At 42.3% G+C, this 14,620-nt stretch overlaps 1 protein-coding gene across 4 annotated transcripts in view; it reads left to right on the top strand.

Moving 5' to 3' along the window:
- LOC144044259 (zinc finger protein 521-like) overlaps window positions 1–14,255 on the top strand; it is a 164,762-nt gene extending 150,507 nt beyond the window's left edge. For all 4 annotated transcript variants that reach the window (XM_077558561.1, XM_077558559.1, XM_077558558.1 and 1 more), the window contains one exon: window positions 13,039–14,255. In XM_077558561.1, the coding sequence (XP_077414687.1) occupies window positions 13,039–13,068 (30 nt within the window). In that variant the 3' untranslated portion in view covers window positions 13,069–14,255. The remainder of the gene's footprint in view (window positions 1–13,038) is intronic.
- Window positions 14,256–14,620: the final 365 nt, after the last annotated feature.

Here is a 14,620-nt window from a genome sequence, read left to right as displayed (position 1 = left end):
AGTGGTTAAATGTGAGAGTAATTGTGTTTTTGTTTCTGGGACTGACATGCGGAACCCCGCGGACCCCATCTCCCTCCCAGTGACAGGCAGAGATCCTCCCCCCTCGCTCTGTCTAATTAGAGGATGTTGCCCAGGGCTCATGTCCCAGGAAGACCCATCCCCCTCCCAAGATGGCTCCCCTAAGAAAGCCTTTAATTGGCTTCTTTAGTCATAGTCTTCATTTTGGCTGGAAAGGCATCTGTGTGTGTGTGCGTGTGTTGCCATCACCTCAGAATACACTTTGTATCGCTCTCCTGTGTTTCTTCTTTTCTTCTTTTCCTTCCCCTCGCCGGCCCTCTCGCTGACGCTTCCCCTCGCCCGTCTCCCACCTTCCCCTCACTTAATGAGGCCCCATAATAACACAGCAGTTGTGCACTTGTTTTGCTACCTCAGTCAAACAGCGGGATCGCCGCACGGCCCGGTTCCGGCGCCATTCGATTGTCTGCTAAGACAGGCTAATGACTATCATTCACAGCAACAAAGCACCCTCTCCCCCACCCCAAAAAAAAAAAAGGTGGCCTGTCATCCTCGCTTGCCCCTCGGCGGAAGCATTTAGTTTGCCGCCATTTTCCAGCACAACGCGGCCGCTGTTCAACGTGAGTATTTTGTGGGAATATGACAAAAGGAAGCCATGGAGATCTGTGGTTGTTGTCGGCTGTTACTGTACCGCCACGGCTCCCCCGGGCACTTCTCCTCAAACAAGACAGTCTGTTGCCAAGGAAACCAGGCGGGTTGTGGCACAACGCGGGTGTTTTGGGCGGGTCATCCCTCCCCGCGGCCCGATAAGTGATGACTGTGGAGAATGCCAACTGCTCAATTATTTATTTATTTATTTATTTATTTGATTGTGTTCTTCGTCGGGCTAAGTTGGCCGGCGGTAAGCCTGGCCTGAGGTCAAAGACGGGGAAGGTTTACTGTGGGGAACGCTCAGTCGATACTGGACTGAGTTCAACACGCCATTAAAGATCGAGCCCGGTTGCAACGCCCTTGTCTTTTTTTTTGTTTGTTTTAACACAACACAAGTAGAACTTTTTGCACGTAATCCAAAATGCAGTGCAGCACATTCATCTCTATGATAAATAAAAACGGAGCACATATGCCACTTTTTTCACTTCTAAACTGATTTTTAAATGTGAGAGACTACAGGAACTTATAGTGTGTGCTTGAAATGACCAACGCTGAACACCTGACATCACCGTATCACGGTTTCAAGTTTTCAATTTCAATCATTTCATTCATTTGTAAAAAAAAAAAAAAAAAAAAGGCAATATAAAACAATATTCTTCTATGTTGAATGAAAAGGAGCAGAAAGAAGACAAGTCTTATTTTCTCTGCCCCGTTTCTCCCAGTTACAAAGTAATTAAAAACAACAACATAAACAACAAACAATTTAACAGACCCAATTTTGAGCCTTGTGTCCCAAGTCTCAGCGGATTTTGTCAGCCGCATGTGTTTTCACATCCCGTTTTGGGCCACGTGTATGTCAACCACACAGTTGTCATAGCGATTCATACGACAAACTAATTAAAAAGGCATTTAACTGTCAAATTCTTTCCTATTTACTTTAACATTCACATTCTCCATCTAATCGCATCAGGCATGTTTTCGTCATACCGGAACTTGACAACTTCCTGCTTCTGTGTGTATGAATTATGGGAAATGTAGTCCTACTAGCCTTTTCTGTTGGCATATTTCCAATTTTACAATGTGGGACCGGCGCGAGGTAAACGCCACAGCCAGCTTCCAATAGCTGCCGGGACCGAGCAAAAAAAGGTTGGATCCACTGTCCTCCAAGGTAGCTTTAAGCATTTAGCTAAATTAATGCAACTATCAGTCACCAGATTGACTCATGATTAAATGTGTTACAAATAGTGAGAATGTATTGTATATTTGATTTTTATCTGTTGTTCAGTTTTGAAAATCTGGTCGCCGTTGTTCTCCTCTGCCAAACCTGGCATAGTGCTGAGTGGCAACACGGTGCCACAAGGCATCCAAACTGCAGGGAAATACAAAGAAGAATAAAAAGTAGTAGTAGCGGAAGAAATGGAAAAAGCTAGGCTAACTGATAGCATATCTGATAACATGTCTCATTGTCTATTTCTATTGTTATAAGAGACTTATGAGAAAAAATACAATGAATAAATAGTAGTAGTAGCGGAAGAAAATGAAAATGCTAGGCTAACTGATAGCATATCTGTTAACATGTCTCATTGTCTATTTCTATTGTTATAAGTGACTTATGAGGAAAAATACAAAGAATAAAAAGTAGTAGAGAAAGAAATGGAAAAAGCAAGGCTAACTGATAGCATATCTGATAACATGTCTCATTGTCTATTTCTATTGTTATAAGAGACTTATGAGAAAAAATACAATGAATAAATAGTAGTAGTAGCGGAAGAAAATGAAAATGCTAGGCTAACTGATAGCATATCTGTTAACATGTCTCATTGTCTATTTCTATTGTTATAAGTGACTTATGAGGAAAAATACAAAGAATAAAAAGTAGTAGAGAAAGAAATGGAAAAAGCAAGGCTAACTGATAGCATATCTGATAACATGTCTCCTTGTCTGTTGTTATAAGAGACTTATGAGGAAAAATACAAAGAATAAAAAGTAGTAGTAGCGGAAGAAATGAAAAAGGCTAGGCTAACTGATAGCATATCTGATAACATTAGGTGCGTTTCCATTACAGTTTTTTGCAAAAATAAAAGCGATATTACTATTTCGACTTGCTGGTGTTTCCACTGAAAAGCATTTCGCTTCTGAGGCGCAATTCTCGTAATGTCCCGTCATGATGTTTACGGAAGACAGACGCCCGGAGTTATTAATATTACTTTAAAAACATCTCCCTCGCCTCATCGGGCGGGTCAGGGCATTTGGTGTTGGTGTTGTGTGTGTGCGCGCTTACGACTTGTGTTATAGTGCGGACGGATGGATTTCAACTAGGACGTGCGCCGTATGCCGCTCGATTGCTCGTTGCCAGGGGCAACAGCCATTTCTCATGCAACTATATAGGACGTGCATTGAACGGCGGCCTATTGGCTCCATAACTGAATCACTTTGTGCTTAAAATGACTTGTTACCCCCTATCGGAGGCAGTTCCGACACGAAAGAGAGTGGCCCCCGAACTTCCTGCTTCCTTTCCCCCGTGCTGGGCGGGGGTCACATGACTATTGGGAAAGCACAAAAAGTATTTCCATTACATTTTTGCGAAATACTTCTATTTTGATGTCTCAAAAAACACCTCATGAGAGCCTTTTTGCGATATTTGAGACTTTTTTCGAAATTTATGTGTCTCCATTACCGGCTTGCTTATGCGCAACTTGCCTTTTGCGCAAAACTGAGGGTAATGGAAAAGCACCTATTGTCTATTTCTATTGTTATAAATGAGTTGTGAGATATGTTTTACTTGTACAAATCCTCAACACGACCAGTTGATCTTTTATTTATTTCAGGCAATAGCGCAAGCTTTAGGCTACTCCCTAATTGGCTATCATTGCCTTTTATGTCACAGTCCTCCGAAATTGAACAATCTACACTTAAAAGTATGAAACACTGCCTGCTTGAACTCTTGCTTTCTAACCACTCGCTAAATCTGAGCTGCCTGTTTCTGTGCTCTTGCCTGGTGCTTTGCAGGTATTAACATTATACTAATCAAACATTGTTAGAGCCGCGGTTAAGCCCGACATCTTCCCGCACTCTGATGTCGTACAATAAGAGCTTGTGTCTAATGTGGCTGGCTCAGATGAAAGAAAGCGAGGAGAGAAGTCCGTCCGTTCTTTCCTCTGCGGCGCTGATGCAAGCCGCTCACCGCGCTTGCCTCACTGGAGAACGGACGCTCTCTACGGACGGGCTACAATGTAAAGAGCGATCAAAAAATCAACTCCCCATCCGGCAGCTTCCCTCCAACTTTTCCTTCCAGCCGCAGCCTTAAATTCCGTAAGACACGTTGCACCTGTTTGCATGCTGCAGGGTGTTCTCCCTCCTCCTCCTCCTCCTCTTCTTGCCCTGGAAGAGGTTGCTGTGGGGTGATGAAATCACATGAAAGTGGGGGTTGAACAGCAGCACCGAGGGAACGCAGGGAGAAGAAGCTGGCACTGCCCATCTTCATGTAGTGTAGAAGCACGTCAATGATAGAAGCAAAATGTAATTTAGTTGTGACTGATGTGCTGGGGTTTTTTTTGTTTTTTTTAAGCGGAGCCTTCCAGCAGGTGGTTGAAAGGATGGAGGAGGAGATTAAGGTTTGGAGGGAACGGCCAAGCTTCCGGGGGAATAGGACGACATCGAAGGAGGGCGTTGAGACGGGCGCTAAAAGGCTTAATGGAGGCCATCTAATCCTAAATTGCAGTCATTCTGGTGTGACACCATTAGTGACGTCCTGCTTGCCGCCTGGACTTTTTTTTTTTTGCTCGATTCGTATTCCACGTCTAATTTCCCACCGCGTGCTTTTACCTAGCTCACAGAGAAAGAATTCCTTAACTCGCCATCGGTGTTGCCACAGTGACCTTGAAAAAGTAACTTAAGTCTCGTTTCCACCGACGGTATCTAATCTACTCTACTTTGTTCTGCTCTGCTCTGCTCTACTTGGCTCTACACCAAAAAGCAGTGCGTCTCCACTGCCACGGCCACCACCCGAGACCCCCTCCTCACCTTGCCAGTGATGTCATGCTAAAGCGACCGCAGCTAGCGTGGACTGCGCACAGGCAAAAACAATAGCTTTGTGCCCGTTTATTTCAGCCTGAAGACATCGAATGAATATTGCAGCAACCAGAAGACTGCATTCAATAATGTTAAAAAGGTTTGCACCTCCACAAAAGCCCAAGCATTCATCTGTTTGGAAGCCATTGTTGTCCTCTCGTCATCGTTAATGGCAGCTGTTTTCTCGCGATGGTGGTTTTGCGCAGCTGCACATTGATGACGATATGTCTCGAACCAATCATTGGCCTGCAAAATGTTTTGGAACTGGTCTACTTTTTTTTTTTAGAACCGCAAAGGAGCAGGTACCAGAAAAAGCGAGTAAAGTAGAGCCGGGTAGATTTGTTGGTGGAAACGGGGCTTTTGCAGAGTAGAGTAGAGTAGATACTGGCGGTGGAAACGAGCCCAAATTAAATGAGTTACTTTATGGATTACTTGCCTTAAAAAGTAACTAAGTTAGATTACAAGTTACCTTAATAGTTACATTTAGCAGATACTGTTTCAATACTTAATTGGAAGTGTTTTTAACATTATGAAAAATAAATAAATGACAGCAACATTTTTATTTTTTTTATTAAATGAGACTTCAGGATTCCACTTAACACTTTGCTACTGGATTTCATATAAAGACAACCTTTCTAGACTTCACTTAACAAAAATACTTTTTTTTTTACAGTGTTATTGAAGCTACATAGATAACACTGTCAACTGAACAGTGTGCAAGGAACCTTAATAGTTTCATTTTTAGCTGATAAACCCAAAACTGGTGACTTAACTTGCATTTTAAAAACGCAAATGTCTCCTTCTCAATGCGCTGAAAACGACGATGTCACTCCCTCAGACTTCAGCGTTAATTTGAATACTCCTGCAATGCATTGCAATATATTCAATACCAGAGTTTTCCTTTACTCTATAAACAGTTGGGTCAAAAATGGACTGATCCTCTACTTGGGTCAATTTGACCCAACTTTGAGTCCAGAAATGGGTATTTTAGTGTAAAACAACTCATAAGTATTGGTCAGATCCTTTACTTGGGTCAAAAATTTGGGTCATTTTGTATAAAACAACCCAGAAAGTTGGATCAAACTGACCTATAGAGTGGATCAGTTCATTTTTTATCAATAATTGGGTTACTTTTGACCCAACTGTTTTAATGTGTTCTAACTTATTTCTAACCCAATCAGGTGTCCTCCTGTATTTTATTATTCATTAATTTTTCACTCAAATATGTCAGTTGTTGAGAAGTGTCTGCTGTTGATTTAAGTCTGGTCAATTCTTGCTCACTACTGAATCCCGCAGGCGGTCAACTGCAACTGCTTGTTGTAGCTTTCTCTGAAAGGCTGTTGTTGCCTTTAAGTAGAAGCTAATTCATTCTACAAAGTAACTATAAAGTAGAGTTCAAGTGTAACTGTAGTCTGATTACTTGTTTGGATAAGTCATTGCTGTAAAATGCGCTTAATTCAGAGTAACGCCGACATCACTGCTTTCCATCCCTCAAAATAGCGACTGTGGAGTTTAGCGTCCGCTAAGATGACGTATTGGTTTCATGTTCAATCTTTCAACAATACCCCCCCCCCCCCCGCCCCATTTCCCTTTAGTCTGCATGGTTGCCACTGAAGTCGTTTAACACCGTCCTTGAGAAAGCCCTCAGTGAGAGAACTAGTGGCGTGTCTAAGGAAAAGGTAGGAATGCGATGTGTGTGTATGTGTGTCAGACAAAGCCGGGACATGCAGTGATGGTGGTGGAGGGGGTAGGAGCTCCCCAGAGGCGTTATTTTCCCCTCTAATAGCTGTTACGAGCCCTACATTATATCCAAGGAGCTACGTTCCTTTGGGGTCCGCGCACACGCACACACATGCGCGCCGAGGTGTGCGCACAAATTTTCTGTCTGTTTCCCTCACCGCGCACACTCGCACACCGAGACCTCGCCGCTCTGCTCTCTCCGTGTCAATATCCTGCCATTTGAAGTCACGTTCTGCGGGGGCTTCTGGGAGCAGTCGAGGAGTCAGGCTGACGGGTAATGGGCCGCATTCATTAATAAGGTTGCCGCGCTCCTGTCCCTCCTCGGCAACACCAAGGATGTCTTTACCGGAGGGGAGGGGAGGGCAGAATGGGGGGGGGGGGTGGCGTCCCAAGGGGAGTTTCCTCCCAGACTCACTTAAAGGAGCTTTATTTCCGCACGAAGCCTGTCCGGGGCCTTCTCTTTTTAAGAAAAAGCAGAGTGAGGGAGGGGGGGCGTGGGTGGGGGTGGGGGGGTGTTCACTCTCCCTGCTCTCCCGTCAAACTGCTTATTACCCCACCTGTCGGGGAGTAATCGCCGCAGCTGAAGGGAAAGCCGTGGAGGTGTTTAAACGCTTCATCTGGAGGCAGCCGAAAGGGGTAGGGGGGAGCCAAGCAATGCAACGGGGGTTAATAGTCGCCCACTGGTGATGCCCGAAAGGGTTCCGCACTGACAGCGTGGAAGGGGAATAAAACACAAAACTACCTTCAAAATAATGATATCTTTATTGTTATTAGAAACAATGAGAAAATATTATTAGCACCCGAGCACCAGCGAGCATTCCGAATCACATTTGGGGGGTGGGGGTGCTCAAAAATTCACTCACCTGGAAAATTTGCCCTAAAAGTAGTTTCACCAATCAACATGAAGAAACTCTCAAGGACCCACGGCCAAAATTAAACAGGAAGTTGGCCATTTTGGGGTTGAGCAGCCATTTTGGGGCAAATTCTAGAGCTGATATGAATACTCAACCTTTTGCCATCCAACGTGGGCAGACATGGCATCAAAGTTTGATCATTTGGAGGATCTTACCATGAAAATAAGATGCCAAGGTTCTTTCATTGATAGATATTATCCGTATTAGCAATATTATTGGATATATTCTAAGAACAAATCACTTTATTAGGTACACTTTGGGGCGGCGTGGCGGCTCAGCGGTAGAGTGGTTGTCTTGTCTCCCAACTCGGAGGTTGTGGGTTTGATCCCATGCCATTGTGACCACGTCGAAGTATCATTGAGCAAGATACTCAACCTCCAGTTGCTCCTGATTCTGCGTCATCAGTCGGTGAATGAATAGTCGAACGTACACTGAAAAACTGGGGGGGATGATATTTACTTGAAAAAACCTAGTAAAGGTTGATGCACTCAGAAATTCTAAGTAAATTTTACAAGGAGTTTAACTATAATTTCTGATGTGACAAAGCTTGACTTGATTTTTTTTTTTTTTGTAAATATCAATTGCTATTTTTTCAGTGTAAAGCGCTTTGAGGGCCTTGTCAGGTGGAAAAGCGCTATATAAATAAGTAAGTACCAAGTACCATTTACTTACGCAACCTAATGGCATCCCTTACAAGAGAAGTATTCAAAAAATTGTGCCTTAATAATGTTAATTTTTTTTTTCCGGATCTCACACTGTGCCCCATCACAGAAGCACAATTTGGGAATTGACTTTTTCCCCCTAATTCTGTTTTCTTTCTCATCTAAGAAATGTAGGCGCCGCCTGGTGACCCAATTAAGTGATATTTTATGTTCCTTTTTTCCAGTTGAAAAACTGTCAAATGAATTTCATTGCTCTGTATTTGTGGCATGTGCAATGACAATCAAATTCAATTTCATTTCCATACAGAATGATCCATTTTGGTGGGAGATGTGGAAAATTGTGTTTACTATTGAGCTTGTAAAAAAATAATAAAAGTAGCAGTACAAATAAATTCAACAGTAATGTAACTCTATTACATAACAACTAAAACAACTACTTGTCAGGTTCAGTCAACCTAGACAAGACAAGAGACATTGATTCTTTTTTTGCTAGCGAGGAGAACTGACGGAGATGTGCTCAGTTACAATCTTTTACCTGCTCTGAGGCACACTCCCCCAAGCCCTCTTTTAAAAAAAATTTACAGGGCTTTCCAACAACAAAATATTTCAGTCCTTATCTTGTGATAAAGACACAGTTCCTTGTTCTGCAGCTGCAAGCGCATGAGTCGTGCTTTGTAATACTATAAGAGTAAATATGAGATAACTTATGTACATTTATTCTAAAACTACAACAACTATAACAACTCAAAACGTTTAAATTTAATGAATTGATGAAGTTTAACCGCCTTAAAATAATGTAGAAAGCCCATCATGAAATTTTACCAGTCAATATATCAATAATAATAATAATAATCTTTTTTTTTTAAGGGAAAGTTAGTACAAATTAAGAGGTACCGACATTTTTTCCAAACCTAAATATAGAACAAAATAAAAAGAACAATGTATTTCAACTTAAGGTGTCAGTTTGTGGAAGAATCTGGATTGTAAAACAAAATCATCTCAGTCTATCTGTATTTTTTTTAAAAAAACGTTTAAAAGCACAATTTTTGGAAAAATATATATACAGCACAAGGACATGCTGTTGAATTATTTTATAGAGTTGTTACATTGAAAGCGTTTTGACCGCTCAATGTCATTCATTTGGTGTTGATTATTATTTATGTTTCTCAGTTGCAGATATAACAAGTTTTTACTTCTTTCTGTCCCCTTTCATTTCTTTTATTTTTAAGAGTGAAATAAAAATTTAAACTAAGAAGTAAAAAATAAAAATTTTGAGCAGGACTAAAGTCCTATTTTTACTGATGGAGTTAAATTTAAGTCTATTAGCCCTGGACTCGTACTTAGAAAATTAATCTTGACATATATATTTAAATTAATGGAGAGATAAAAACTGACACTGTAACGTCATTGGAAGACTCATACAAGGCAAGCAAAAATATTAGAAAAATCTTTCAATATAATGCATTACACTTCTACAAATGCATTGTTACCTTTATTTGATAATAACACTATACAGACAACCTTGCGAGTGTGAATGCGTACAATAATGATGAGCCGGCTGGTGGACTTGCTGAGATGTGTGCGCGCGTGTGACAGGTGTGTCTAAATCCATGCCAGTCGACACGAGTCCAAGGCCGTGTTTTAAAGTGAGCGCAGCAAGTGGGGCATGTAGTTTGCATTAAAGGGATTAGCAGTCACTTCAAAAGATGACCTGGATTCCGCCCACCAGGGACACCAGTTACACACCCCCTGGTCCACGCTCCCTTTAAAGAACCTGGCACAGCTGCCCCGCTACAACCACTCTACAGTGATCTGCAATGTGTGTGTCAGCGTCTCTTAATGAATGTGGATGAAACAACAAAAACAAAGTCGGCATGTTACCTTTGCAGCATTACATATGTATGTACAAAAAAAAAAAAAAAGGCGCTCTTAACTTTGATAGTCTCTTTTTTGTGCTTTTTTAATGTTTTTTTTGTAGTGCATACATTGATTAGATGGCAGCCCAGGATAAATAAACAAGACTCCAAGGACCGTATACCGTCCGGCGTGCCAGTGCCTCGTTATGGATTTGTTTCCATGGCCACAGCCTTTGATTGGGATGTAATATTTTTCAGCATTGGGGGGAGGGGGGGGTGTTATCTGTCAGAGAGGTGTTGTGCTTTGGTGTCAGAAGCGGGTTATAGCGAGCTTAATCCCGTCCATCCAGAGGGTATCGATCCGCCAGCGCACACGTCTGACTCAGGTGCAAGTTAATTGGAATGGGGATAATGAAAGCCTGACGGTGATGATGTTTGGAATGTCAAGATAATCAAAACATGGCATGGACCCGTAGACAGCACGTGGACAGAAAGAGCATCGTATTTGTGTTGAAATGTACGACTGTCGTTTGTTAGCGGGCACACTCAATCGGGGCATCCATGTGACATTACCATTGCCATTTTGATCAATAGTTTTATTGAGATCGGCACTGAAATGTAAACAATCCTCAGCCCGAAAGTTCCAATCTAATCTATTTTCAGGTCGACATCCATTTTTTTTCCAAATATTTCACCCGTAGAAAATGCTTTTACCTTTTATAACATGTCGGACAGGTCAAAATGCTCCATAAAGACATATTTGTAGATATCATTTTACATGCTTTTAACACATCCAAACATACTAAATAAACTTAAGCCCTTTTCACACTGCACTTGCTCAGTGAGAAAGAATCAAAAGACGAGCCTACCAGGAAGTAAGAACTGAGATTTTGCCACTGGTTAGACCGCATCTTGACTTAGTTGTATTTTTGATTGTTGCAAAAAAAAAATAAAAAACTGACTTTGCTCATTTTAGCACCATCTAGTGGTGAGCTAATAATTAATTCAATTTAAAAACCCACTATTGATTTCAATAATATGCCAAAAAATATATATTCCATCACAATGTAAATTTCTTGATGTAATCGTAGGTCTAGTAATCAATAATTATATTACCTGGCTGTAGTCTGACCTTACAAGAGGACAACTTTGCAAACATAGTTAGCCCGGGCAGTGCTATCATCGCAAGCTTTTACAAACTTTTTTTTTTTTACCAGCTTCTTCTGCTTGTGATATTTCTTGCTTGTTCGAAACATCAATCATGAGACAGACGATGAAACACGTAACTGATCAGTTATTAACTTGCCGTAATGTCAAACCTTTGCCAATGGGGGGTGCTAATGCACAGTAGAACATCTGTGAAATGTTGGTTGACCATACATATGCAAACATTATGCTACAACGCTAGCCGCTCTTGTTAGCTGCTCCGGCTAAATCCAGTTAGCTTCTCCCGCTATCCGCTCTTGTTAGCCACTCCCGCTTGCTACTACTGCTAGCCACTCCAGCTAAATCCAGTTAGCTTCTCTCGCTAGCTGCTCTTGTTACCCACTCCCGCTAGCCGCTCTTGTTAGCTGCCCTGGCTAAATCCAGTTAACTTCTCTCGCTAGCCGTTTTTGTTAGCTGCTCCGGCTAAATCCAGTTAGCTTCTCCCGCTAGCCGCTCTTGTTAGCCACTCCCACTAGCCGTTCCGGCTAAATCCAGTTAGCTTCTCCCACTAGCCGCTTTTGTTACCCACTCCCGCTAGCCGCTCTTGTTAGCTGCCTGGCTAAATCCAGTTAGCTTCTTCCGTTAGACACTCTTCTCAGCCACTCCTGATAGCCGCTCTTGTTAGCTGCTCTGGCTAAATCCGGCTGCCAAGTCACCGTCGCTCGCCGAGATGCTCATTTGCTCACGTAAAATTCTAATTGTTGGTAGGCTTGCAAAGTGTGGTCTCTGAGGCACCGTAATGTGCTTGTTTCTAAATGCATGCATTTCAGCTGCATTTTATGCTCTAGCAACATCGAGTGGTCTCTTTTTACACACTGTGGACGAGGACACAGCAGCAGACAATAACTAAAGGCTGGCCGAGTACTTGGATAGTTTCATCATGCCGTTACTTGTAAATGAGTCTACCAAAATAACACAAAATCAGCTCCTCTCCAAATGGATTCACTTGTCTGTCGTCATGACACCGCCGCTCTCAGATAGAATATTTTCCAATTTGAGACGCCCGGCCACACTCCATTCTGTGGTCCCCGCCCCTCACCACATACATTGTGTATGTGTGTGACGACGGCATACTGCGCCTTGCAAAATTCAGTGTGAAAATGGCTTTAAGCTTGTTGAAACGCAAGTTATAAAGTATTCCTTATCACCTTTTTTCACTCTCTCACTGTCAAGAGATGGGAAACTACCACGTAACATCACTCTGAGAACTGGAAAAGAAGGCTCCTTCGCTCAAACAGTTCTTGCGTGCTTGCTTCATACTGTTTATTTGTCACTTGAAATTAAAGTTCACTATAAAGTTCATATTTAAAATTTAACATTTTCAACTAACCCGTTTAAAGAGGAAGTCGACCTTAAATATTTCTGGACAATAGTTTTTTATATGTGACCTCACTCGTCTAAACTTGACATTCTAATTAATATTACATTCGTGGAATATGAGTTATGTAGCAAAATCCAGCCGTTTTTGTCCATGTCAAGGGAGCGGCCATTTTGCCACTTGCTGTCGACTGAAGATGACATCACAGTTGCTCAGGACTCAGGAAACAACCAATCACAGCTCACCTATTCTCTGAAGCTGAGCTGTGATTGGTTCTTACCTGAGCAAATGTGATGTCATCTTCAGTCGACAGCAAGTGGCAAAATGGCCGCCCTTTGATATGGATCAAAACTGGCTGAATGTTGCTGCTAAACAAATATTCCACAATATTAACCAAAATACTGTATTTAGACTAGTGGGGCTGTCAAGAAATGTTGGGGTGGGATGACTTCCCTTTTAACGGCAAACGCTATAAACGGGCTAGTGGAAAGTGAAAAAGGAAAATGCTGAAATTGAGCCCGACGGCGGATATGTCTGCAGCCCTGCTTAATAGTGCGACGAAACGTCAGCGACCATTAACCATGTTTCCTTGTGTGTCCTTGCAGAACCACACGTTGACTCAGCACAGCAGCTAACTGTAACAGACCAGCACCGCCGACGACCAAACGGGGGACGTGACGCGGACAATACAAGCCCGAGCGCCAATTACGGCCAGCGCGCCGTCCCGCTCGCTGTCTCGCTTCAAGGATTCAGCTGCGCGGCGAGGAAGCGACGCCACGCAGAGGAAGAAAAAAAAAGAAAAGCAAGAAAATAAAGACATGTGAGCAGCGGGGCTACACAATGACATTGCCCATTGTTTGCTTAAAAAAAAAAAATAATGTGCTTGTACATAGACTTCTTCATGTGTTGCTTAACTACAGCTATATTGCAATCTTATACAGTATTTGCCAATGTACAGTTTAACATGTTTGTCTGTTTGAAAAAAAAAAATCAATTAGCTTCAATTGGGCTTATTGGAGAAAAGAGGGTTCGGCGGCGGCGGCGGCGCTCGCTCCGCATCCCGCGTTAATCATGAGGACGAAGAGAACGCGGCGGCTTCTTCTTCAGAAGCAAAGCGGGACAATACGCTGACATATGCAAATGCGGCAACACACATTTGTGGAAGCTGAGGTCCTCCCAGTCGGTCCTGGTGTGCTGCCGAACGGTGTGAAAAAATTCCCACGTGGCTCCGAGAGCATGGGGAAGTCTCCGGCCCGCCGGCTCAACCTGTACATTTCAACTCTTGATGTTTACTGCTCATTGAAGCCTGGAGATGACTGGAGGGTTTTTTTTCTTCATGTTTTGTTATGTCTGCGTTTTTGTTTAACAAAGGAGCAAGGAAATTGAAATTCTGCGGTTATAGCAAGGAATACAGTTTCATCCTGTATTTGGGATGTACTCTACTTAGTCCCTGGCTCTCCTGGAGAGTGGCCGACACCCTCTTTGTCTTCTTTGCAGTGTCCCATTGCCCTCTGCTCCAGCTGGAAGACGTCGCGGCAACACACTTTAAAAAAAACAAAAAAAACAACAACAATCGGATGTGTAAATGTTTTGCATTCATTGAACCTGAAATGCACTTTTATATGAAACTTTAATGTTTTTGACTCGAGAATCGTTCGTACGCCGTTTACAGGAAATCTCCGGCTAAATCTCCCCGCTGCAAGAGGACAGTTATTGCCAATGTTACTCAAAAGTATTGTACAAATATGAAGCTCTGTATTTCAGCAGAGCAAAATTTTTTTGTGTTGCACATGTGATGGAAATATTAAAAAGTAAAAAAGTATGAGGAAAATGCTTTGGTGTTTTTTTTATTTGCGTTGTGTGTATTATTTATGGGTATTATTTCATTGTGTGTCTTGGCTATACAGCTTCCATTTGTGTTTTTTTTGTTCTTGTTGTTTGTTTGCCCAATCAGATTTCAGCTTCTATGTGTTGCTGTCTTTGACCCCCCCCCCCCCCCCCCCACACACACACACACACACACACACACACACAAACACTGAATGTCTGTTTCTTATTTGAGATTTCAGGGTCACCAAACAACAGCATTTGTCCGTTCTTTGATTGGTTCAGCTATTCATCCCTCCGATTGGTTGAGCATAAGATGTGCACTATTGGTATTAGGAAGGGCATGATTTAAAAAATCTT

The sequence above is a fragment of the Vanacampus margaritifer genome, chromosome 2 (genome assembly GCF_051991255.1).
Source record: "Vanacampus margaritifer isolate UIUO_Vmar chromosome 2, RoL_Vmar_1.0, whole genome shotgun sequence".
NCBI classification, from domain to species: domain Eukaryota; kingdom Metazoa; phylum Chordata; class Actinopteri; order Syngnathiformes; family Syngnathidae; genus Vanacampus; species Vanacampus margaritifer.
Note: the sequence above shows the minus strand (reverse complement) of the source record. Positions and strands in the feature narration are given on the sequence as shown.